This window comes from Malus domestica, chromosome 02, assembly GCF_042453785.1.
Source record: "Malus domestica chromosome 02, GDT2T_hap1".
Lineage (NCBI taxonomy): Eukaryota > Viridiplantae > Streptophyta > Magnoliopsida > Rosales > Rosaceae > Malus > Malus domestica.
The window spans coordinates 33,919,284-33,944,827 of NC_091662.1; the positions used below are offsets into that span (position 1 = coordinate 33,919,284).

The 25,544-nt window shown below is 40.8% G+C and overlaps 1 protein-coding gene across 3 annotated transcripts; it reads left to right on the forward strand.

Moving 5' to 3' along the window:
- Window positions 1-1,317: 1,317 nt before the first annotated feature.
- Window positions 1,318-22,748, forward strand: LOC103411978 (E3 ubiquitin-protein ligase KEG-like). 3 transcript variants are annotated; one of them, XM_029095812.2, is made up of 16 exons: window positions 1,318-2,376; window positions 12,463-12,825; window positions 12,918-13,148; window positions 13,759-13,884; window positions 13,981-14,317; window positions 14,410-14,567; window positions 15,094-15,251; window positions 16,945-17,066; window positions 17,195-17,329; window positions 18,067-18,191; window positions 18,482-18,586; window positions 18,692-18,925; window positions 19,715-20,048; window positions 20,128-20,316; window positions 20,421-20,726; window positions 21,114-22,748. In XM_029095812.2, exons 1-16 carry the CDS (start codon window positions 1,652-1,654, stop codon window positions 22,329-22,331), a joined length of 4,866 nt encoding a protein of 1,621 aa, XP_028951645.2. In that variant the 5' UTR covers window positions 1,318-1,651; the 3' UTR covers window positions 22,332-22,748. The 3 variants fall into 3 exon arrangements, with proteins under 3 accessions (XP_028951645.2, XP_070666058.1, XP_070666064.1); XM_070809957.1 differs by having other exon boundaries at window positions 1,344-2,376; window positions 16,948-17,066; XM_070809963.1 differs by having other exon boundaries at window positions 1,486-3,896; window positions 12,044-12,825.
- Window positions 22,749-25,544: the final 2,796 nt, after the last annotated feature.

Consider the following 25,544-nt stretch of genomic DNA (forward strand, 5'->3'; position numbering starts at 1 on the left):
CAGAGAAGATCATCCTTATAGGCAACAAAAGTAGAATAGAAATCCCACATTTCATAACCAAATCATTACATCCTCCAACAAAAGCCCAAAAGCATGCAACTCCGAAACATTAAACTCTAAGAACAAAAAAGAATAATAACAGTACCTTGAAATGAACCCTCAGGTCAGAACGTCATGCTTTGCAAACTGAAACAAACGAAAGAAACCAAAACCAAGATTGGCATGCAAAAACCCATTAGATCTGTAAATCAAAAAGAGCAAATATACTTGGTGATATTGTCGTGCTCTCGGGAGTAGTTCACCTGGAAAAATAAATAATACAAAACAAAATCACTGTCAGTTCATTTGAAGACGCAGAGATTCAGACATAATTGCAGAAAACCCTCTGAGCCATCAAATTCAGATCGACCTACCCCCAACCCAAGTTACAACATGACTAAAACGCCCCCTAATCCTGTTCGTGATTTCGACTCTCTCCATCCAAGCCCACAAAACGCGCGCCCAATACGTGCATAAGAGGGCACCCAAACCCTTTGGACAAAATTACCGTCCTAACGTTTCATAATTACCATTTGGTTGACATTGTTGTATGTAAGATGAAATTGAATGACAAACTTTTGACTGTAGCTAAATCCCTGCTCAATTTTATACCACAAATGGTGGTCCCTTATGTTTTTAACAAGTTATCAATTTGATTGTTTAAGTTTCAAACTCATCGACTTTATCCTCCAATGCCAGTCCTTCTCCCCAAATTTTCAAGCCTTCTAACTTAATTTTCGGTTCCTATGCCTTGCTGCATATCTATTTTTTGTGCTATTTTTTTCGTTAATAAGTGTTTTTTTTTGGTAAGATTAATTGTGAGTTGTCTCTCAATGAATATTTTAATTTTTGATTGGTGTGTTTCTAGTTTCTCATGAGTCTACTTTGTTGTGTGAGTTGGTACTATTCATTGTTGATGAGTGTCATCTCGTTCGTTATATTCAAAATTTTATTTGTAGATTTTCTCAAATGTCAATTGTAAAGTGTTTGACATTTTAATCATGAATAAAATTCCTTTGACTTTAGAATGTGAGTTTGAATATGAATTCTTTTGACTTAGGCTAATGACCTCTTAGTTTTGTTAAAAATTTCTTTGAATTGAAGACCTCAATAATACAATAAAACCGGTATCATTTCGTCCTAAAATGGTTTAGCTCAAAGAAAGCGAAACAAAATCACAAAACAAATAAAATTAAAATTAAAAATCTTAAGAAAAAAAGAATAACTTCACCAAAACAAAAAATTAAAAGAGCAAAAATAAAAAACGTGTTGCAACTTGCAAGTTACAAGACATGACACAGCCTCCTCTCTCTCTCTCTCTAGTTTCTCTCTCTTTCTTTTCTTTCTCTCTTTCTCTTTCTAGTTTCTCTCTCTAAAAAGGCTAAAACCCTGTTTTCTTTGTTGGTGTAGATTTCCTTCCTTGTTAGCCCAACACCCCAACTGATCATTCATTTCTCTCAAATCTCCATTTTCTCTCCCCATTTTATTTATGGATCTGCCCTTTCGCACTCGCGACCCGACCTTCTGAGCTCCCCCGGAGCTCCGAAATCCGAAACCCGATTCCCGATTCCGATCGATTCAATTCAGCTGAAAGAAAAGCAGCCGGAATCCGATGAAGGTACCGTGCTGCTTGGTGTGCCAGACCCGCTACGACGAGGAGGAAAGAGTTCCGCTTTTGCTTCAGTGCGGCCATGGCTTCTGCAAGGACTGCTTGTCGAAGATGTTCTCTTCGTGTCCGGATACTACCCTCGTCTGCCCCCGCTGCCGCCACGTCACCGTCGTCGGGAACTCCGTTCAGGCCCTCCGCAAGAACTTTGCCGTACTCGCCTTGATTCACTCCAGCTCCAATGGTGTCTCGTCTGCCGCCGCCGCCAATTTCGATTACGATTACACGGACGACGAGGATGGGGACGACGATGAGGATGAGGATGGGGACCGACGGTGTGCTCGTGGGTCCCACACGTCGAGCTCGGGTGGGTGTGGACCGGCGATCGAGCTGGCGGTGCACCACGACTTGAAGTTGGTGCGGCGGATAGGGGAGGGGAGGCAGGCCGGGGTTCAAATGTGGACTGCTGTCATTGGAGGTGGAGGTGGAAGGTGTCGTCACCGGGTTGCGGTGAAGAAAGTGGCGGTGGCGGAGGAGACAAGTATGGATTGGGTGATGGGGCAGCTGGATAATTTGCGGTGGGCATCGATGTGGTGTAGGAATGTGTGCACATTTCATGGGGCTATGAAGAGTGAAGGCACCTTGTGTCTTGTTATGGATAAGTGTTATGGGTCGGTTCAGTCCGAGATGCAGCGCAATGAGGGCAGGCTGACTTTGGAGCAAATTCTAAGGTTTTGTGGTTTCAAATTTCCTTCTTTTCATTTTTTCTTTGAAAGGTTTTGTATTCTATAATGTGTTATATTCTGACTGAGTTGTATCTGTCACTGTGCGTATGTGTGTGGAAAGTAATTTAATTTCTTGGTCTGTTTGGTAATTCTGTATTGTTAGTTCATAAAGGTATTTTGCGAGTGTAGGAAACTCTTGTGGATGTTGATTTAGTGGTTAGAGTTATGTGCTTTATGATTCGTTAAGTCATGGATTATGATTTTGTTGAGTGGATGCATATTTTAACAAATGAGCATGGAAGCAGTCCTACTCGCAAGAGCGGAGTCAAGAATTTTCAATTGGTTAGGCTATCTATGTTTTTCATTCATTTAGGATTGCTATTAGGTTTAGTGGGTTGTTTACTAGGTATAATTTGATAGACAAACACTCAACATAAGCAAAATTATAGGAGGATTTTTTCAGTCCCCAAAAGGCTAACTAGGTTGCAGTCCATGGTAGCCTCGTATGTGTCCTGCCAATGCATTTTCGTGTCAATGTCTTACTATGCAAGTGGGATGGTATTCTATTGAGTTTGATATAGCATAATCCCATGTGAGGCCCTAAAACTACAAATATAACCCTTTGCATTCAATGCTAACTGAGGATACAAGTTATATTGCAATCACCAAATTGTGGTGGCTTCCATTCCCAGAAAGGTTGTCCTCACTAAAAAGCTTTCAAGCAGTTCAATTCTTGACCTTTCTTACTTAGCTAAACGTAGTTTCTGTTCCAATATATACCTCATTTTTTTAACCCTGAAACGGAGAATTAGAAACTTTATAAGAATGTTGATTTGCTCACTAAGGTTGATGTTGAATAACGGGATTTTCTTTGTGACTTGAGAGTAATCTCTCAATGGATGGACATGACGGAACAGGTATGAATGGAAAAAATGGGGATTGCTGGTTGCATGAGACCTACAAGAATTTCCCTTGACATGGAGATCAAGCTTATACATAACCTTTCATTCAATACTCCTGCAAATTCTTTAAATCCATTGAAATTAGTTGTCAGATTTAGCCATATCATTCTTACTATTGTTGAGTTTGTATTAACTTTACTGTTGTAGCCATAAGCTGGAAATAAAACCTTCCAATTAATTGCAAAATTGTGAACAGCTGTATCAATTTAGTAAGTCAAAATAGAGACTTTTAATAAAAATGATCTTATATGTTAATTTTCCCTTCAATAGAATGGGCAATCAACATAATAAATGCATTGTTATACAAGATCAATTGTTAATTGTAGTTACCCTGTCCTCCTTTAACCACCATTTGTGCTACAAATGTTTGATAACTGATGCAAAGGTTTTATTTACATTGATTAGCAACGAGGAATCTGAAAGGAAAAAAAAAGAACTTTTGAAACTTGGAAATATTGAATGAATATCTCATTTGTTCCGAAATATATGAAGCTTAAACTGATTCTTGTAGAATTGTTTTTCTTTCATAAACAAAGAAGCTTTCTTTATTTCTGTATTTATGAGGTAGAAGCGGGAAATACTACAACAACAACAACAACAACAACAAAGCCTTTTCCCACTAAGTGGGGTCGGCTATATGAATCCTAGAACGCCATTGCGCTCGGTTTTGTGTCATGTCATCCGTTAGATCCAAGTACTCTAAGTCTTTTCTTAGAGTCTCTTCCAAAGTTTTCCTAGGTCTTCCTCTACCCCTTCGGCCCTGAACCTCTGTCCCGTAGTCACATCTTCGAACTGGAGTGTCAGTCGGCCTTCTTTGCACATGTCCAAATCACCGGAGCCGATTTTCTCTCATCTTTCCTACAATTTCGGCTACTCCTACTTTACCTCGGATATCCTCATTCCCAATCTTATCCTTTCTCGTGTGCCCACACATCCCACGAAGCATCCTCATCTCCGCTACACCCATTTTGTGTACGTGTTGATGCTTCACCGCCCAACATTCTGTGCCATACAACATCGCTGGCCTTATTGCCATCCTATAAAATTTTCCCTTGAGCTTCAGTGGCCTACGACGGTCACACAACACGCCGGATGCGCTCTTACACTTCATCCATCCAGCTCGTATTCTATGGTTGAGATTTCCATCTAATTCTCCGTTCTCTTGCAAGATAGATCCTAGGTAGCGAAAACGGTCGCTTTTTGTGATCTTCGCTAGATTGCTCCGGTCATTAGTGTGGATAAGTATATAAATGGATAGAGATAGGAAAGCAAACACAAGATGTACGTGGTTCACCCAGATTGGCTACGTCCACGGAATAGAAGAGTTCTCATTAATTGTGAAGGGTTTACACAAGTACATAGGTTCAAGCTCTCCTTTAGTGAGTACAAGTGAATGATTTAGTACAAATGACATTAGGAAATATTGTGGGAGAATGATCTCGTAAACACGAAACTTCTAAGTATCGGAGTGTGGTGTCGTCTTGACTTGCCTTATCTGTCTCATAGGTAGATGTGGCATCTTCTCTGGAAGTACTTTTCCTCCATCCAGGGGTGGTATCTTTAACTGGTGGAGATGCACAAGGTAATGTATCAATTTCACTTGAAGCTTACTTGTAGTTTCAGGCTTGGTCAAGCGCGATACAAACCATGTAGTAGGAGTCCCCCAAGTCGCCGAGCTAGGGGGTCTGCTGAAAGAGGTGACAGACAAGGTAAGCACTCAGAGCTCCGACTGATTGTTCACCTTCTCCCCATCTTGCAACAGCATGAAGGATAAAGAGAAGAAAAATGAGAAGAGATGATATGAGATACTTTTGCTTTTGAAGAAGTAACTTTCCACAGGCTTATTCTTGAACTGAGCTGGAGGGTTTTCTGGTTTCCTCCAGAGTATAAGGCCGACTGAAGAATTTGAGGGTCAAAACAAGTCCATCAAATCTAGAGTACGTTCCACCCTGCTGATATGGGATACTTTTGCTTTTGACAGAGTAATGGATGTATCGGCACGTGTGCTGTTACGCTTGTCTCCACATGCTTCCTTGTATCCTTCGCACTTGCCCTATCTGTTCCTCAAGCAGATGCGGAATCTTCCTTGGAAACATAAGATGTTGAAGATGAGTACTCGAGAGCAATGCCAGGTAAGTAATCAGGTAAGGGGTTCCAGGCAGTCAGTTCCTGGCTGGAAGCTTGATTCCAAGTGCTGACTGATTGCTCTCTTTCTCCTTGTCTTGCAGGTAAAAACAAGGCCAAAGGAAAAGATAGGGAAAAAGCATGATATGGGATACTCTTGCTTTTAACCCTGATGATATGAGATATTCTTGCTCTAGTATAGCTTGTTTGCAGAGGTATTATCGGGGGGAAAGAAAGCTGAATATTTCGAAAGGCTTCGTTGGGAGTGCCCTCTCAGATATGATGAAGGGTTGAGCATTTTTGCAGGTCTGCCTGTCCGTTGGGGATGGAGGTTGACATATATAGGCGTCTCCCTAACAACAAGTAGTAATGCTATTCCTTTACCCTGCTTGGTCATAGCACGGTAGTGGGAGCTGTCAGTTTCACATGTTTTAACTCTGTCAGAGCACTTTGAAAAAGTGGTCTGTGGTATCTGGCTCTCGAGATTCGGAGAACGATGCCTCTTCGATTTTTGAGAAAGCAATCATGCTGGGGGTCTGGCTCTCGAGATTCGGAGAGTAGTGTCTCTTCGATTTTTGAGTAAGTAATCATGTTGGGAGTCTGGCTCTCGAGATTCGGAGGGCGGTGCCTCTTCGATTTTGGAGCAAGCAATCTTGTTGAGAGTGTTGTCTCGAATTTGAGTAAAGGTTGGGCATGTTTGCTAGTCTACCTTGCCACGAAGCACAAAGGTTGACACACAGGGACTTTCCAATTATCCAGCAATGGTACTGTTCCTTTACACTCTCTTCGATTTTGAGAAAGTAGTCATGTTGGGAGTCTGGCTCTCGAGATTCGGAGGACGGTGCCTCTTCGATTTTGGAGCAAGCAATCTTGTTGGGAGTGTTTTCTCGAATGTGAGTAAAGGTTGGGCATGTTTGCTAGTCTACCTTGCCACGAAGCACAGAGGTTGACACACAGGGACTTTCCAATTATCCAGCAGTGGTACTGTTCCTTTACCCTTGTGGGTAATATTATGGTAGCTAGACCTTCAAAATTTATGTGTCTAAACTTTGTTAGTGCTGTTTCTTTGCTATTCTTTTACCTTTCTTGGTCAGAGCGATGTAGTGGGAGCTGCAAGCTTCACGTGCTCAACTTTGGCAGAGAACTTTGACAAAGTTATCTGTGGTACCCATGAGCTATTGTTGCGTGTGGGAAGTGGGTAATTGAACAGTAAGATTCATGTGCTTTCTACTTCACTAGAAATCTTCGACAGAATGCCCATAATTTGTGCAAAGCTGAGTGTGCGTGTGACAGGTGCTGACAAGGCTAGAAAAGTAGGTGCCTCTTCGATTTCTGAGATCGGCCCTCGTGGTCTCTGAGCAGCCCAGCTTTTGAGAAAGCGAGCGCCTCTTCGATTGATTCGGAGAACGATGCCTCATCGATTTTTGAGAAAACAATCATGCTGGGGGTTTGGCTCTCGAAGATTCGGGGAGCAGTGTCTCTTCGATTTTTGAGAAAGTAATCATGTTGGGAGTCTGGCTCTCGAGATTCGGAAGGCGGTGCCTCTTCGATTTTGGAGCAAGCAATCTTGTTGGGAGTGTTTTCTCGAATGTGAGTAAAGGTTGGGCATGTTTGCTAGTCTACCTTGCCACGAAGCACAGAGGTTGACACACAGGGACTTTCCAATTATCCAGCAGTGGTACTGTTCCTTTACCCTTGTGGGTAATAATATGGTAGCTAGACCTTCAAAATTTATGGGTCTAAACTTTGTTAGTGCTGTTTCTTTGCTATTCTTTTACCTTTCTTGGTCAGAGCGATGTAGTGGGAGCTGCAAGCTTCACGTGCTCAACTTTGGCAGAGAACTTTGGCAAAGTTATCTGTGGTACCCATGAGCTATTGTTGCGTGTGGGAAGTGGGTGATTGAACAGTAAGATTCATGTGTTTTCTACTTCCCCAGAAGTCTTCGACAGAATGCCCATAATTTCCGCAAAGCTGAGTGTGCGTGTGACAGGTGCTGACAAGGCTGGAAAAATAGGTGCCTCTTCGATTTCTGAGATCGGCCCTCGTGGTCTCTGGAGAGCCCAGCTTTTGAGAAAGCGAGCGCCTCTTCGATTTCTGAGATCGGCCTTCGTGGTCTTTGAGCAGCCCAACTTTTGAGAAAGCAAAAACCTCTTCGATTTCTGAGATCAACCCTCGTGATCTCTAAGCAGCTCAGCTTTTGAGAAAGCAAACGCCTCTTCGATTTCTGAGCAGGCGCCTCTTCGATTTCTGAAGCTCCGTCGAGTGCAAATTTTTATAGGGGCTGGCATTAAGTTCTAAAGCACACTTGAATCTCCACCAGTAGAAGCTTCATTCTTGCACTTCTAAGATCTTGATTTGTCCGACCTCTTCTCTCTTCAACACCTTTGAAAATGTCTGGCCCCTCCGACCGTCGTTTTGACTTGAACCTTGTTGAAGAGGCAACCCCGCCTTCTCCAGACAACATATGGCGCCCATCCTTCGTCTCCCCTACTGGTCCTCTTACCGTTGGGGATTCCGTGATGAAGAATGATATGACCGCTGCGGTGGTGGCCAGGAACCTTCTCACTCCCAAAGATAACAGACTACTTTCCAAACGGTCTGATGAGTTAGCTGTTAAGGATTCGCTGGCTCTCAGTGTTCAGTGTGCAGGTTCTGTGTCTAATATGGCCCAACGCCTATTTGCTCGAACCCGCCAAGTTGAATCATTGGCGGCTGAAGTGATGAGTCTCAAACAGGAGATTAGAGGGCTCAAGCATGAGAATAAACAGTTGCACCGGCTCGCACATGACTATGCTACAAACATGAAGAGGAAGCTTGACCAGATGAAGGAAACTGATGGTCAGGTTTTACTTGATCATCAGAGATTTGTGGGTTTGTTCCAAAGGCATTTATTGCCTTCGTCTTCTGGGGCTGTACCGCGTAATGAAGCTCCAAATGATCAACCTCTGATGCCTCCTCCTTCTAGGGTTCTGTCCAGTACTGAGGCTCCAAATGATCCCCCTCCGGTGCCTTCTCTTTCTGGAGCTCTACCGACTGCTGAGACTTCTCCTAAGCAACCTTTGTGAAGGCTCCCTCTTGTGTGTTTATTTTGACTCATGTATATGTACATATTTGTAGCTTATCGGGGATATCAATAAATAAGCTTTCCTTCATTTCAACGTATTGTGTTAAATACACCAAAGCCTTCTTCGCTAAGTTCTTTGAATTTTCTTTTGTTGAAGCTTGTATGTTGAAGCTTTCTGAGTGGAGCATGTAGGTTGGGGTAGTGTTCCCTTAATTTCCCGAGTGAGGAAAACTTCTCGGTTGGAGACTTGGAAAATCCAAGTCACTGAGTGGGATCGGCTATATGAATCTTAGAACGCCATTGTGCTCGATCCTGTGTCATGTCCTTCGTTAGATCCAAGTACTCTAAGTCTTTTCTTAGAGTCTCTTCCAAAGTTTTCCTAGGTCTTCCTCTACCCCTTCGGCCCTGAACCTCTGTCCCATAGTCGCATCTTCTAATTGGAGCGTCAGTAGGCCTTCTTTGCACATGTCCAAACCACCGTAACCGATTTTCTCTCATCTTTCCTTCAATTTCGGCTACTCCTACTTTACCCCGGATATCCTCATTCCTAATCTTATCCTTTCTCGTGTGCCCACACATCCAACGAAGCATCCTCATCTCCGCTACACCCATTTTGTGTACGTGTTGATGTTTCACCGCCCAACATTCTGTGCCATACAGCATCGCCGGCCTTATTGCCGTCCTATAAAATTTTCCCTTGAGCTTCAGTGGCATACGGCGGTCACACAACACGCCGGATGCACTCTTCCACTTCATCCATCCAGCTTGTATTCTATGGTTGAGATCTCCATCTAATTCTCCGTTCTTTTGCAAGATAGATCCTAGGTAACGAAAACGGTCGCTCTTTGGCATTTCTTGATCTCCGATCCTCACCCCTAACTCGTTTTGGCCTCCATTTGCACTGAACTTGCACTCCATATATTCTGTCTTTGATCGGCTTAGGCGAAGACCTTTAGATTCCAACACTTCTCTCCAAAGGTTAAGCTTTGCATTTACCCCTTCCTGAGTTTCATCTATCAACACTATATCGTCTGCGAAAAGCATACATCAAGGAATATCATCTTGAATATGTCCTGTTAACTCATCCATTACCAACGCAAAAAGGTAAGGACTTAAGGATGAGCCTTGATGTAATCCTACAGTTATGGGAAAGCTTTCGGTCTGTCCTTCATGAGTTCTTACGGCAGTCTTTGCTCCTTCATACATATCCTTTATAGCTTGGATATATGCTACTCGTACTCCTTTCTTCTCTAAAATCCTCCAAAGAATGTCTCTTGGGACCCTATCATACGCTTTTTCCAAATCTATAAAGACCATGTGTAAATCCTTTTTCCCATCTCTATATCTTTCCATCAATCTTCGTAAGAGATAGATTGCCTCCATGGTTGAGCGCCCTGGCATGAACCCGAATTGGTTGTCCGAAACCCGTGTCTCTTGCCTCAATCTATGCTCATTGACTCTCTCCCAGAGCTTCATTGTATGACTCATTAGCTTAATACCCCTATAGTTCATGCAATTTTGTACGTCGCCCTTATTCTTGTAGATAGGCACCAAAGTGCTCGTTCGCCACTCATTTGGCATCTTCTTCGTTTTCAAAATCCTATTGAAAAGGTCAGTGAGCCATGTTATACCTGTCTCTCCCAAAAGTTTCCACACTTCGATTGGTATATCGTCTGGGCCTATTGCTTTTTTATGCTTCATCTTCTTCAAAGCTACAATCACTTCTTCCTTCCGAATTCGACGATAAAAAGAGCAGTTTCTACACTCTTCTGAGTTACTCAACTCCCCTAAAGAAGCACTCATTTCATGTCCTTCATTGAAAAGATTATGAAAATAACCTCTCCATCTGTCTTTAACCGCGTTCTCTGTAGCAAGAACCTTTCCATCCTTATCCTTGATGCACCTCACTTGGTTTAGGTCCCTTGTCTTCTTTTCCCTTGCTCTAGATAGTTTATAGATATCCAACTCTCCTTCTTTGGTATCTAGTCGTTTATACATATCGTCGTAAGCCGCTAACTTAGCTTCTCTGACAGCTTTCTTCGCCTCTTGCTTCGCTTTTCTATACCTTTCACCATTTTCATCGGTCCTCTCCTTGTATAAGGCTTTACAACATTCCTTCTTAGCCTTCACCTTCGTTTGTACCTCCTCATTCCACCACCAAGATTCCTTTTGGTGTGGGGCAAAGCCCTTGGACTCTCCTAATACCTCTTTTGCTACTTTTCGGATACAACTAGCCATGGAATCCCACATTTGGCTAGCTTCCCCCTCTCTATCCCACACACATTGGGTGATTACCTTCTCTTTGAAAATGGCTTGTTTTTCTTCTTTTAGATTCCACCATCTAGTCCTTGGGCACTTCCAAGTCTTGTTCTTTTGTCTTACTCTTTTGATATGTACATCCATCACCCACAAGCGATGTTGATTAGCCACGCTCTCTCCTGGTATAACTTTGCAATCCTTACAAGTTATACGATCCCCTTTCCTCATTAGAAGAAAATCTATTTGTGTTTTTGACGACCCACTCTTGTAGGTGATCACATGTTCTTCTCTCTTCTTAAAGAAGGTGTTGGCTAAGAAGAGATCATATGCCATTGCAAAATCCAAGATAGCTTCCCCATCCTCGTTTCTCTCCCCAAAACCATGGCCACCATGAAAACCTCCATAGTTGCCTGTCTCCCTGCCCACGTGTCCATTTAAATCTCCTCCTATAAATAACTTCTCCGTTTGAGCAATTCCTTGCACCAAGTCTCCAAGATCTTCCCAAAATTTCTCCTTCGAACTCGTATCCAACCCTACTTGAGGTGCGTACGCACTAATCACATTGATAAGTTCTTGTCCTATTACAATCTTGATTGCCATGATTCTATCTCCTACCCTCTTGACATCTACAACATCTTGTACCAAGGTCTTGTCCACGATGATGCCAACACCGTTTCTCGTTCTATTTGTGCCCGAATACCAAAGTTTAAACCCTGAGTTTTCTAGATCCTTTGCCTTACTACCAACCCACTTAGTTTCTTGTAGGCACATAATATTTATCCTTCTCCTCACCATAACTTCCACTACTTCCATAGATTTTCCCGTTAAGGTTCCTATATTCCACGTTCCTAAACGCATTTTGCTCTCTTGAACTCTACCCTTCTGTCCTAGCTTCTTCACCCTCCCCCGTCTAATAGGATCAAAGTACTTCTTTTGTGTGTCCCGGGTAAAGTTGATAGGAGCATATGCTCCCAAACAACTTTGAGTGGAGTCGTTCGAAAAGAAGTTTCTATGGCCCCCTTGCTCATTTAACACTGCATCCGGGTGCCGATGGAGATACAGCGACCCTTGCTCACTTATCACTGTGCTCAGGCCACACAGCGCGCCACTTACGGGTGACGCCCTAGCTTTAGCGCGATTTTGTTCTGGATTCATTTTCATAAGGATTCGACGTGATCATGGAGTGCCGGCTGTCGACTACCTGACGCCCTCCCCCTCCTCCTTTATCCGGGCTTGGGACCGGCCATGTAAGACATAGGCGGAGTTAGAAGCGGGAAATACTAACACAATAAAAATGATTTGGAATATCATTCTGGTTTTCTGAATGCACTTTTGAATCTGAATGCTGAGCTTTAGTCTTTGCGAACAAATATATAAAAAATTGTGTCTTCACCGATACAAAACTTCTATTCTGTTGTCCATGTAACCAGCTTCCAAAAGAGAGCGCCGGTTTGCTTCGCACATCTCTTGTCTTAATTTGAAATGTTTTGGAAGTTTATAAATAAAAGTTAGTATGGTCATGTATATGCTTATACTTACATTCCACACATACTTAAGTTCTAGTTGAGTTAGAGGTTTACCAATCCAAACTTACCAATGTGTAAGTGTATATAATATCTTATATTAGTAACTACTAGCTGGCTTAATTATTGTCTTGATGTTTTGAGCGCTTGCCATTTGTAGATATGGGGCTGACATTGCACGAGGAGTGGCTGAACTTCATGCGGCAGGTGTTGTTTGTATGAATCTAAAACCGTCCAATCTTCTTTTGGATGAAAGTGGTCATGCAGTAGTTTCTGATTATGGAGTTGCTGCAATTCTGAAGAAACCTTCCTGCCGGAAAGCTCGATTGGAGTGTGACACCTCAAGGATCCATTCTTGTATGGAGTGTACAATGCTCAGCCCCCACTATGCAGCTCCAGAGGCATGGGAGCCAGTGAAGAAGTTATTGAATCCATTTTGGGAGGATGCTATTGGTATTTCTGCTGAGTCAGATGCATGGAGTTTTGGTTGTACATTGGTAGAAATGTGCACTGGTTCCATTCCGTATGTGGAGCAACATACTGTATATTTGAAAGTTCTCATTCGTTTTCCCTTTGTGAAATGATTTTTAGTACAAGTTGAAATTCATTGTGCAGATGGGTTGGTTTAAGCACTGAGGAAATTTATCGGGCTGTAATCAAGGCTCGGAAACTACCTCCACAATATGCAAGTGTAGTAGGTGTTGGGATACCTAGAGAATTGTGGAAAATGATTGGCGAGTGCCTGCAGTTCAAGTCATCGAAAAGACCATCTTTTAATTCAATGCTAGCCACTTTTCTTCGCCATTTGCAGGAGATACCACGAAGCCCTCCTGCAAGTCCTGATAAGTAAGAATTCAAAGTTCTGATCGTGCCCCTGAAGTTTCTGGTATTTTTATTTGTAGCATCTTGACTTAATCAATCCTAGCTGATATCGTTGGATGAGACAGAGACACAAACATTTATAATTATATATAGGCAACATCCTTTAATATGATCACTTTTGATGAATACTGAAAAGGGATCCCATTATTGGGGCCACTCACAATGTGGTTCAGTGATCCGAACAGTAAAGCAAAATTGGAAATTGTTTTGCCATTGGATTATCATCATGAACACCTCGTTGTTTATTGGAAACAATGTGTTCGTCCATTTGTTGTGCTACAGTTAGATGACTAAACGATTTTCAACTTTTGAGGTTCTGGAAGGATGATCCTTTAGGAGGTCTTAGAAAATGAACAGTTCAGATAGATCACATTTATGATTAGGGCTGAAAAGGGATCCTCTTAAGAAGGGGGTTCTTATATGTAAATGTATATACAATTTAAATTTTTAATAACTTGGGGTATCTGATTAATCCCGGAGGGCAGAAGAAATAGCGTAACTCACTGTGTTCTAGCCAATTTCGTTAGATTTACATCAAAAGGGAAAAAAACTTATATCTCGAGTGTTTGAACAGTGTTTTAGCTAAATTCTCTGGATCAAATGCGACGGAACCATCTCCTATATCCAAATCAGAAGTTTTTCAGGGTAACCCCACCCTTCTGCATAGACTTGTGTCTGAAGGGGATGTGCGCGGTGTTAGGTTAGTGCACTTTGTCAAGGAATTATTTGAGCTATAGTTTTCTTAAACACAAACTTTTTGCCTTATTCTCCTTGTCACACTTCGTTGGTTGTCCAGAGATCTGCTTCAAAAGGCTTCAGCAGGGAGTGATAACAGCACAATATTGTCTCTATTAGAAGCTCAAAATGCTGATGGCCAAACTGCTCTCCATTTGGCCTGTAGACGCGGTAGTGCAGAACTTGTTAATTCTATTTTGGAGTATCAAGAGGCGAATGTGGATGTCTTGGACAAAGATGGGGATCCTCCACTGGTTTTTGCATTAGTAGCTGGATCCCCAGAATGCGTTCATGCTCTCATTAACAGAGGTGCTAATGTGAGATCTAGGTTGCGAGAAGGATTTGGTCCCTCTGTTGCTCATGTCTGTGCCTATCATGGCCAACCTGATTGTATGCGTGTATGTGTCAGTTGGATTTTTAATGATATTTCATTTTACTTCATAAGGTTCTTGATAGGTGTATTCTTAACATATACTTTGTATGATCTCAGGAGTTACTAATGGCTGGAGCAGATCCTAATGCAGTGGATGAGGAAGGTGAATCTGTACTGCATAGAGCTGTTGCGAAGAAATATACAGATTGTGCCCTTGTTGTTCTGGAAAATGGGGGCTCTAGGTCAATGTGTGTTTTGAATTCAGAAAAGTTTACGTAAGTACAAAGTTGATTTTCATTTTTTTCCGATATAAGAACCATGTGTATGCAAGCTATCGGGAAATGAAATTCATTGATGACGTGTTTATGCAATATATTTTGTTTTTACTTTTAATATGCACAATCCATTGAGCCATAATCAGGTTTTAGAAAATATATTTATGCTTTCTTAATTTATAGGCAGGCAGGGTTTACCTGCTGTTGATGTGTTAAAATTGTTTAACTATATCCAAAGTGCACAGTATAGGTGGTGAGTTGTACTAGTTGAGCCTTTCTGGAATCATTGGCCCAATCATTTTGCTGATCCTGTGATTCAAAGTACATGCTTAGTATGCCTGACGGTTGTCACTTTTTTTCTTAAGCATATTTGTTCTGTAGGTTATATTTTAATAGACTTGTAAATTGTTATCAGAGTAGTTGCATGTCTATCTTAAAATGATTTTGCAAATTGCAAGTGGATTAAAACTACATATATTTTTGGTCTCGATTTTTAATTGCCTGTTAATTTCTTATTGTATTATAGACCGTTGCACTTGTGTGTGGCAACATGGAATGTTGCTGTTGTTAGAAGGTGGGTGGAAGTTGCAACACCAGAAGAGATTGCTGATGCAATTGATAGACCAAGTCCAGTTGGCACTGCATTGTGTATGGCAGCTTCTCTAAAGAAAGATCATGAAATTGGTAATCTTAGATCTTTGGAATGTCTGGTTCATTGATCTGAACTTCTAATTCTTTTAGTAGTTTTAGAGGCACTTTGTTTGATATTGATTATTTTTCGGACTTTGGTTGATGTGATTATAGCATCCAATAATTGACATATGGGTATATAACTAATCAATACCTACCCAGTTTTTTAATGTTGAAACTAGGATCTTGGCACGCGCTTCATGCATGCCAATTTGCTTTTTATGCACAATTTTATTTATTTATGTCATAAAAAATTGTATATGTTTTTTAAATTTGATGTCTTTCCTAGTTTTATGCAATATGCATGATTGCATGTTCCAAAGTCTTGAAATGGTTGTTGATGAATATTTACAAGCTCCATAACTACAGTGGTCCATCGTCACAAAACTGGTCAAGAGATCTAGCTAATAGGTCTATAGATACTGATTAAGAACTTTCCCTTGGTTAACATTTTATCCGCCCATGATGACTTGTAAGGCGGGCACTTAAATCTTAAAATCCCCTTTTTTTTCAACAAATAAATGTTTTATCCGACCATGATGACTTGTAGGGAGGGCACAGATTAAGAACTTTCCCTTGGTTAACATTTTATCTGGCCATGATGACTTGTAAGGCGGGCACTTAAATCTTGAATCCCATTTTTTTTCCAACAAATAAATGTTTTCACAATTGTTTTATCCAGCCATGATGACTTGTAGGGTGGGCGCTTAAATTTTGAATCCCAAATGTTATGTCAATATGTCAACAATTAAAAGTTGTCGTCTTAAGCTCTCTTTCCGTCTATCTCTGTCTACTACCCCCCCCCCCCTCTCCTCTCTGTTAGGATTTTGGCTCGTCAAATATGTCCTAGTTGGTTTAGGATTGTTTTAGGAAACCTACAGGTATACCGATTCTTGTCCTAGAGGGATTAGGAAAGAATTTCAGTTTCCTTATTCACTTTAGGTTTGGATTTCTAGAAGTCTATTTGGATTTGGATAAGTGTAATTTCCTAATCCACTTAGAAATAGGAATTCAATCAGCTTTGGGACATATAAGCCAACCCTATGTCTATAAATAGGGTGCGGCAAGGCTGATTTTTTAAGAGAGAAAGAAAACAGCCAGACAGCCAAGAGTTTTGAGATTAGTTCTAGGGTTTGCAAAAGTTCTGTAATCTCGATTATTAATCAAAGGAGCGGTGATTTTTCTACATAGAGAAATCACAACTGTACATAGGCAAAAGTTCTGCCGAACTAGTATAATTCTTGTGTGTTTCTAAGTTTACTAATATTTGCTAGTTTAGTCTATTGCCGTTGGTTACATTAAAGAAGAAGGTCTAGTGTGCGGGTTTTTCAACACTCTCTTCTTCTTTCTTTTCTCTTTGATATAGAATATTGTATCATCTATGATCCATTTATTTTGTTTTGAGATAAATTAGTGGCTTCTGTGCTTTGTTATTTCTTTTAGACATCTTTGGATTTTCATAAACCATGTGTTTGTTCATTAGTGTAAACTATGTTGCTACATTTGCACCCACCCCAAGAAATCTTGTTTGCTTCTTTGTAGCTCTTTCCTCATTGGTTTTTATGTTTAAGTACACTAGTGGATAGGTAAAATTAATTTCATTTCTTTCTTCAAGTGTTCTACTTGAAGCAATTAAGAAATTTATGTTACTATTAGTATAGATATTTATACCTGATGCTGGTTGTAGAAGGAAGAGAAATTGTGCAAATTTTGCTTGCTTCTGGAGCAGATCCAACTGCTCAAGATTTGCAGCATGGACGGACAGCTTTGCATACAGCTTCAATGGCCAATGAAGTTGAGTTGGTCAAGGTATGGAAGAGAGCTTCCTACTACATAATATCAGAATCTAAACCCCATTTCATGATTTTTGGTCATCTATACTCTGTGTGCATTATTGAAGTATCGACACTTTGGAAAACTTTGTTTTTTCTTGGTAGATTATACTTGATGCTGGAGTTGATGTGAACATTCGGAATGTACAAAATACAATTCCTCTTCACGTAGCACTGGCCAGAGGGGCAAAGTCATGTGTTGGACTGCTTCTATCAGCTGGAGCTAATTATAATTTGCAGGTTTTTCTTCAATCACTTGAAATTGAATTGTTTTGTCAGTTATACATTCTCATGGTATCTCAATCTTTTCTTTGTTGGAACTGAGTTTTGATATAATGCCCGCATGTTATGTTGAATGCATATAGTCTTCTAAACATAGACTCCAATTTGATATATGCACGTCGAGGCGATGTTCTGAGGAGCCAGTTAGAGCATCTGCAATCATGCTCTCTATTTTCAAATCAAATTTTAGCTAAAAAGACTAGAAAGTTATTTTTGGAGCTCCTATAAAATTTCAACTCCAACCATACTCACTAGTTTAGGGAGTTATAATAATTGTGAACCAATAGGAATAATTAATGCTAGGAGCTCCTTTCTCACTCCCTAGATTTAGGAGCTCCTAGAGGTTTTGCTATCCTAGGAGCATAATAGGGAGTGTGATTGGAGATGAAAATTTTCAAGTCTTCCTATATTTTGGCTAGGAGTTCATTTAGGGAGCCCATTGGAGATGCTCTTAGGATTGGCAGGCTGTCCGTTTAACCGATATGGTGATTGATTGGATGTTACCAAGATTTTAGCCATAACTAATAATGATATACAAGTCCGTTACACCCTTGTTAGAGTGTTGCACGCACATACACAAGGACAGCTTTTATATTTTGATGATGCCTGATGACTTTGCTCCTATATTTTACTACTCAAAGCAGCTTTCTTCTTTTCATTACTTATGTACAAAGTATTTTGCTCATTGTTATCAGGATGATGAAGGTGACAATGCTTTCCATATAGCAGCAGATGCAGCAAAAATGATACGTGAAAATCTCGAATGGCTTATTGTCATGCTTAGAAATCCTGATGCTGCTGTTGAAGCTAGAAATCACAGGCAAGTGCCAATAAATGCATCGTGCTTTTGGGTGGCTTGACCTTCACTTGCAAGAGATTGTCCTCTTTCAGCTTTGTTTTCTATTAAGCGGTTGAACTTTAACAGCTATTTTTTCCCAAGAAACAAATAATGACTAATACAATAACATGGTTGTGGATGACTTATTGATGACTATTAGGCCTTTATACTTTTGCGTTTAATGAGTACTTTTTGGAACTACAAAAATGTGGGAAGGCACAGGGTAAGCTATCTACTATATGACCAACTTATGCATTTGACTTTGATGGCAGTGGCAAGACTTTACGCGACTTTTTGGAGACACTTCCTCGGGAATGGATATCTGAAGATCTGATGGAAGCACTTGTAAATCGGGGAGTGCGTCTATCTCCTACAACGTGAGAAGAGATGATATCATTGTGCTGTTTTTTGATATTTTTTGCATGTCTTATACACCCTTGCGACTAATAGATTCCATATTTCTTGTTTTCTCTATGGTCTAGATTTGATGTAGGAGACTGGGTCAAATTTAAAAGAAGTATAACAGCTCCTACGTATGGCTGGCAAGATGCAAAACATAGAAGTGTTGGCTTTGTGCAAGGTGCCCCAGATAAGGACCATTTGATAGTATCATTTTGTTCTGGAGATGCTCGTGTTTCGGCGAATGAAGTTGTAAAAGTTATTCCCTTAGACAGGGGTCAGCATGTCCAGCTGAAACCAGATGTCAAAGAACCCAGGTTTGAATCTGATTAGTTTCTATTTGCATCCATATTCAATTAGATTTTGGTAGTATCTACTTTTGATTAGCTTGTCTTGTTCTTTGATCCTGAATGTAATTTTCATACTGCAATTCCCTTGTTAAAATTCAAATTTTCACTTTTTTAGAAAGGAAGGATCAATATTTTAGGTTCTCCCTTTGAAATATTATAATTATTCACTAGTGAAACCACTTATATTGCTTGTAGTAATTATGGGATTGTAAGGTTGATTCACATTTCTTGCAAAATCTACTGGTCCAAGTGTAGGATAAAGTATTTATGCAGTTCAGAGACCTGTCATGCCTGATACCACATACCCAATAACGGGTTCTACTCCAGAGCCTGTACAAAAAAAAAAGACTAGACATTTTTTGGTCACAGCCCCTCTTACTGATTTACCTCAATCTTCAGGATTATTTTTTCCTAGGTACCATAGATTATAACAGACTGAAGTACTTAATAGTTTGGCTGATTGGACTTTTAGATTATTTAACCAACTCATTACCTAAACAATTTTTTAAGCTTACTTGAGTAAACAGCTCATGCATTGTTGCGTGGTTAGTTTTTTGTTTTTCTTTGTGGTCGAGTAGTTCATTAGTTCTTAGTCTTCCCAAGTGATGGCATCTGATACACTTTATCTTGTGTTGGGCTTTTAATTTTGCCTCTGTCATAGATAAGTCCTTTTCATATGCGCCTTCTTATATCAACTTACTTGTAATCCTTATTCAACGTGATAAATTTGTTGACTAAACCTTGTTTGGTTATCAGATTTGGGTGGCGTGGCCAGTCGCGTGATAGCATTGGTACTGTACTATGTGTCGATGATGATGGGATCCTACGTGTTGGCTTTCCCGGAGCCTCCAGAGGGTGGAAAGCTGATCCAGCAGAGATGGAGAGAGTTGAAGAATTCAAGGTTGGGGACTGGGTTCGAATTCGCCCCACTCTTACAACTGCAAAGCACGGATTAGGATCTGTTACACCTGGTAGCATTGGTATTGTGTATTGCATAAGACCAGATAGTAGTCTGTTGCTGGAATTAAGCTATCTTCCAAGTCCATGGCATTGTGAACCAGAGGAGGTTGAGCTTGTAACTCCTTTCAGGGTGAGCGAGATATGTTGATATTTGTTGTACAGTTCTTACTCTGTAGTCTTTTCAAACACTAATAGTGTTTACTTTGAAGATTGGTGACAGGGTATGTGTGAAGCGATCTGTTGCAGAGCCTAGGTATGCATGGGGTGGTGAGACACACCATAGTGTTGGAAAAATAAGTGAGATAGAGAATGATGGGCTCCTGGTAATTGAAATACCAAATCGACCAATACCATGGCAGTCTGATCCTTCTGACATGGAGAAGGTGGAAGATTTCAAGGTAATATCTAATTTTTCATTCATATGATATTTATTAAAAAAATACAACAGGATGGCATTTTTTATTCTTCTTCATATCCACATATTGCCGTTTCTACCATGCAGGTAGGTGACTGGGTTAGAGTCAAAGCTTCTGTACCATCCCCCAGATATGGATGGGAGGATATCACAAGGAACAGTGTTGGGATAATTCATAGCTTGGAGGAAGATGGTGATATGGGTGTCGCCTTCTGCTTCAGGAGCAAGCCTTTTTCTTGTTCTGTCACAGATGTGGAAAAGGTACCCCCTTTTGAAGTGGGGCAAGAGATTCATGTGATATCATCTGTTACTCAGCCAAGACTTGGATGGTCAAATGAAAGTCCAGCAACTGTTGGAAAAATTGTTAGGATTGATATGGATGGAGCTTTGAATGTAAGAATTCTTATCTTAGACATTTATACAATATCTTATTTGAGCGGAGGACGAGAGAAAGAGATCAAGGGAGAGGAGGAACAATACCTAAAATGTTTCAAAATTCTAATGTCTTTTAGTTTTCTGTTGAATTTATCTTATCTCATGTCTTCTTAACCCGTCTGTCTCGTCCCTTTCTCTTTTTAATTGAAGACACATAAAACAAGAAATTAAAAAAGGAACTTTTGCTAAATGAACACTTCCATTTTTTCGGTTAAATTAGTTGTAGAACATTTTTTATTTTCTGCTGGTGCATGACAATTTCTGCAACTATATATTATATGCTTCTGTGTGCGTGCAGAATTCAACAACCATATAACAGGACCTTTTTGCTTGTTTGTTATGTAGACAAGAGTCACTGGCCGACAGAGCTTGTGGAAAGTTTCTCCTGGAGATGCGGAACGACTCTCTGGATTTGAAGTTGGTGACTGGGTACGTTCAAAACCAAGCCTGGGAACTCGACCAAGCTATGACTGGAACAGCGTTGGAAAGGAAAGTTTAGCTGTCGTGCACAGTGTTCAAGATACAGGTTATCTGGAGTTGGCTTGTTGTTTCCGTAAAGGCAGGTGGATAACTCATTACACAGATGTTGAAAAGGTCCCATGCTTTAAAATTGGGCAGTATGTCCGGTTCCGGACTGGGCTAGTTGAACCAAGATGGGGCTGGAGAGGGGCTCAACCTGATTCTCGAGGCGTCATAACTAGCGTTCATGCTGATGGGGAAGTGAGAGTGGCTTTCTCTGGTTTGCCAGGGTTGTGGAGAGGAGATCCTGCAGATCTTGAAATAGAGCAGATATTTGAAGTTGGAGAGTGGGTGAGATTAGAAGATCAAGCAGGTGCTTGGAAATCCATTGGACCGGGTAGTGTTGGAGTGGTGCAAGGATTGGGATACGATGCAGATACATGGGATGGAACCACTTCCGTTGGATTCTGTGGGGAGCAAGAAAAATGGGTTGGGCCTACCTCTGCTCTTGAAAGGGTGAACAGGCTCATGGTTGGCCAGAAGGTTAGGGTTAAACTGTCTGTCAAGCAGCCAAGATTTGGGTGGTCAGGCCACAGCCATGCAAGTCTTGGAACCATATCCACAATTGATGCTGATGGCAAGCTGAGAATATACACTCCAGCTGGTTCAAAAGCTTGGATGCTGGATCCATCAGAAGTGGAACTTGTGGAGGAAGAGGAGCTTCACATCGGTGACTGGGTTAGGGTTAAAACATCAGTTTCAACTCCAGCCCACCAGTGGGGAGAGGTGAATCGTTCAAGTGTTGGGGTTGTGCATCGGATGGAAAATGAGGAGCTCTGGGTGGCGTTTTGCTTCACAGAGAGGTTGTGGCTTTGCAAGGCATCGGAAATGGAACGGGTTAGGCCGTTTAAAGTGGGGGACAAAGTGAGGATTAGAGAAGGGCTGGTGACCCCACGGTGGGGTTGGGGAATGGAGACCCACGCGAGCAAAGGACAGGTAGTGGGGGTCGACGCAAATGGGAAGTTAAGGATTAAGTTCCGATGGAGAGAAGGGAAGCCGTGGATTGGAGACCCTGCTGATATTTCTCTTGATGAAAGCACGTGACTGAACTTTTCCAACTTGTGCTTCTTTTCACGTGCTTCCTCAGCCTATCGGGGTTTTCTCCCTCTCGAATGTGCAGACAAGCAGGAATTGCATTGTTACGGCAGCATGCAATCAGATCTGCCTGGAAACTATAACTTTGTTGTAATGGGCTCTGAAGGGACAATTTCTTTGTTAATACAGAAGATTGCAAGAGACGGATAGATAGGAATCGGGGGAAATTGTCTTTCCCTACCGTTAATTATACGAGACACAAGGGAGGCGAAGAAAGACGTGGCAGTTTGCCATTTGTGTTTCATAGATGTGCAGTTGACAAGCTGTTGAGGTATATATATATATATATAAGGTTATATATACTGATGTACAAATTGAACCCTTAATCTTGCTAGTTAATACACTCGTCTAGTCCATTTCTCTAAAGCTTTTCTCGTTGGTGTTTTATTTTGTCTGTAAACGAATTGGCAGTAGCGTTATTACCATTTATATTTGGATGAGAGTTGCAAGAGCCAGGGGGGTTCGTCTAGTGTTCTTGTGATTCATTTGTAAACTAATTGTCCTATATCTTTTGGTAATTGTAAATTCCTCCTCCAAACGTAGCCTAAAAATTACAGGGATAAAGGTTTTCTCCTTGGGATTTCAAGGCCGGATTGGAACCGAACAAACGAATCCAAAATTTTTCTGGCATTGCAAGAGGAACTCATGTCAAAGTAGCACGATCTAATTCAAAAATCTCACCCAATTGAGCACATCTAGCATATTACCTGCACGAGGAGTGTAGCACGCAGATCATCCACTGCGATATCAGGCCCTGCAACACACTTCTAAATGATTCATTCACGTCAAGGGTTTCAGACTTTGGATTGGCTGCGGAGTGATCAAACTCTTAGTAATTCAGTCATCAGAGGGACTAGATGATATCTTGCACCAGAATGGTTCAGGAATATTCCGATTACTGCAAAGGTTGATGTTTATAGTTATGGGGTCATGTTATTGGAGATTATCTGTTGCAGGAGCAGCCTTGAATGGAAAGGAAAAACGAAGAACAAGTGATACTAACGGATTGGGTTTACGATTGCTACAAGGGAAAAACATTAAAGAAGCTGTTAGAGGATGAGGAGGAGGCAAGAAATGACATGAAAAGGCTGTTGAGGAGGCTTGAAGGAGTGGTTGATGTATCCATGCCTCCATGTCCTCTCTTTAGTTCAATTTGCTGAAACCTACACGTTACGCATAGTCTTTGAAATTTCGTAGCCATTTTCTATTCACTAGAAAAGCATAAAAAGTCTTGTATGTTTAGGATCATAACATCTTGTTCTCCGCATACATAATTCAGATTTGAATGTTGCAGACAGGTTGCCAATTAGTTCCAACCCAAACACAAGCAATATTTCAAATGGCATGCAATATCTTAATCTCACCTTATGTGCTCTTCCTTCTGATATGAAAAAGTGAAGGAAAGGTACAGATTACAGCCTTTTAGCGTTGTTGGCAAGTAATCCGCTAGGTCTGCACCTTCATCACTATTTGAACATGCTGGGGACGAACGAAAAAGCAGACAAAATGGTCCGTGAGAAGTTGGGTGGTTTTAGGGATAAAACAAGAAATAGATGCTTTAATGGAGGCACAAAACTTGCATGGAGTTCTGTTTCTCTCTTTCCAACCGATGAATCCTCGAGAAGGATTTGTTTGTCCTTAAGTAAAAGGCACCTACGTCTCACCACATGTCCTGGATTTGCGGAGGTAAAAAGATGAGACTCTGATTGCATTGTGCGCCTTAGTATGCTAGATTAGTAAGCAAGATCATTGCATGAATGTAACACTATTGATTCATACGTTCTTAACAGAATTAATGTGTCGCAAAGATTTTAACAAGTAAAGATCGTACTAGTTGGATTACATTCCATCAAAAATAATATTTCCGAAGACTAACAAGAATAAAAATCATCACCAGAAAGTAAAGAGTACTAGTTGATCTTAATTTCATTAACTACTAGACTTGAGAAGAAAACAAACAAGAGAGTTGTTCTGATGCTTTCCCATGATAAAATCATTCTTCAAGCGGATTGAGCACGTGACCAATGAACCAAACAGTTCCAGTCATTTCCTCTCTGATAAAAAACATGAATGGGTGATCAGCCACAAAGTTTATGCTTTTAATCGGTTCAAAGGGTCAAGCACAATCTGCCCCACAGTCAAAAATAGAAACAGCTGCAGCTTTTGTACCACCTTCGTCAACTTCAATGAAGGACTTGTGGATTATTTTGGGGTCACCAATGCCCGACTCCACCATCTCACTGAAATCACCATTACCGTTGAAAGGCAACACCAGTCCTAACTTCATGAGTATTTCGGAAGCTAAAAAGTTAAGAGTTAATATTAAACTTTGGGATCTTCAAGGCACCAGGTTCACGTTGTATTTCGGGGAGATGGCAATCTAAGAAATCAGGTTCAGAACAAACTCTCTTGACCAAAGCTGGGAGCCCATTTCTTGAATTTGGAAGTAAAAAGTACATAGAAAACCGCCTCTCCTTGTCTTTGCCTTGCTTGTACGGAAGCTTTGAGACTTTGAAGCCGTCAAAGGCTTTTACATAATGCCATCCGTAGCTTTCAATCATGAACGGTGCCTCTGTTAGAGTTCTATGGAATTGCAGAGTACAAAAAACAAGAAGAAATCAATAAGATTTTGATTTCTATCAAGAACACAAAAGAAAAATGGAGATGCCAGGAAGATGAAGAGCTCTGTGTATTTTCTGATTTCATTCAGCTATGACTGAAATGATTAATTGGCTACAAACATAGAGTGGGGAAGATATATCCGTTTGAGGGCGCACTACCATTCCCATTACACAAACTCACGTGTGTTTTACATGCTCACATGTCAGTGAGATGTGATACCATGAGACACACATATATTTAGCCTATTAGCTTTGATTTAATCTCAGCCTTACATTTCAAAACTAAGAGAGAAAAGAGACATTGAATTACAATGAAACAGAACACACCCAAAATACAAGGCAGCTGCAAGGCTTAAACATCAACACTCTCCTCTAAGCTAGCAGCTGACTTTACTCCTAGCATTCCTCTGAAATAGTTGAACTTCTCCTTTGGTAGTGCCTTTGTCAGAATATCTGCCATTTGTTCTTCAGATTTGCAATAAACAAGTTCAATCTCATTCTCTTGTATTGCATCTCTGATGAAATGAAATTTCCTGCTAAT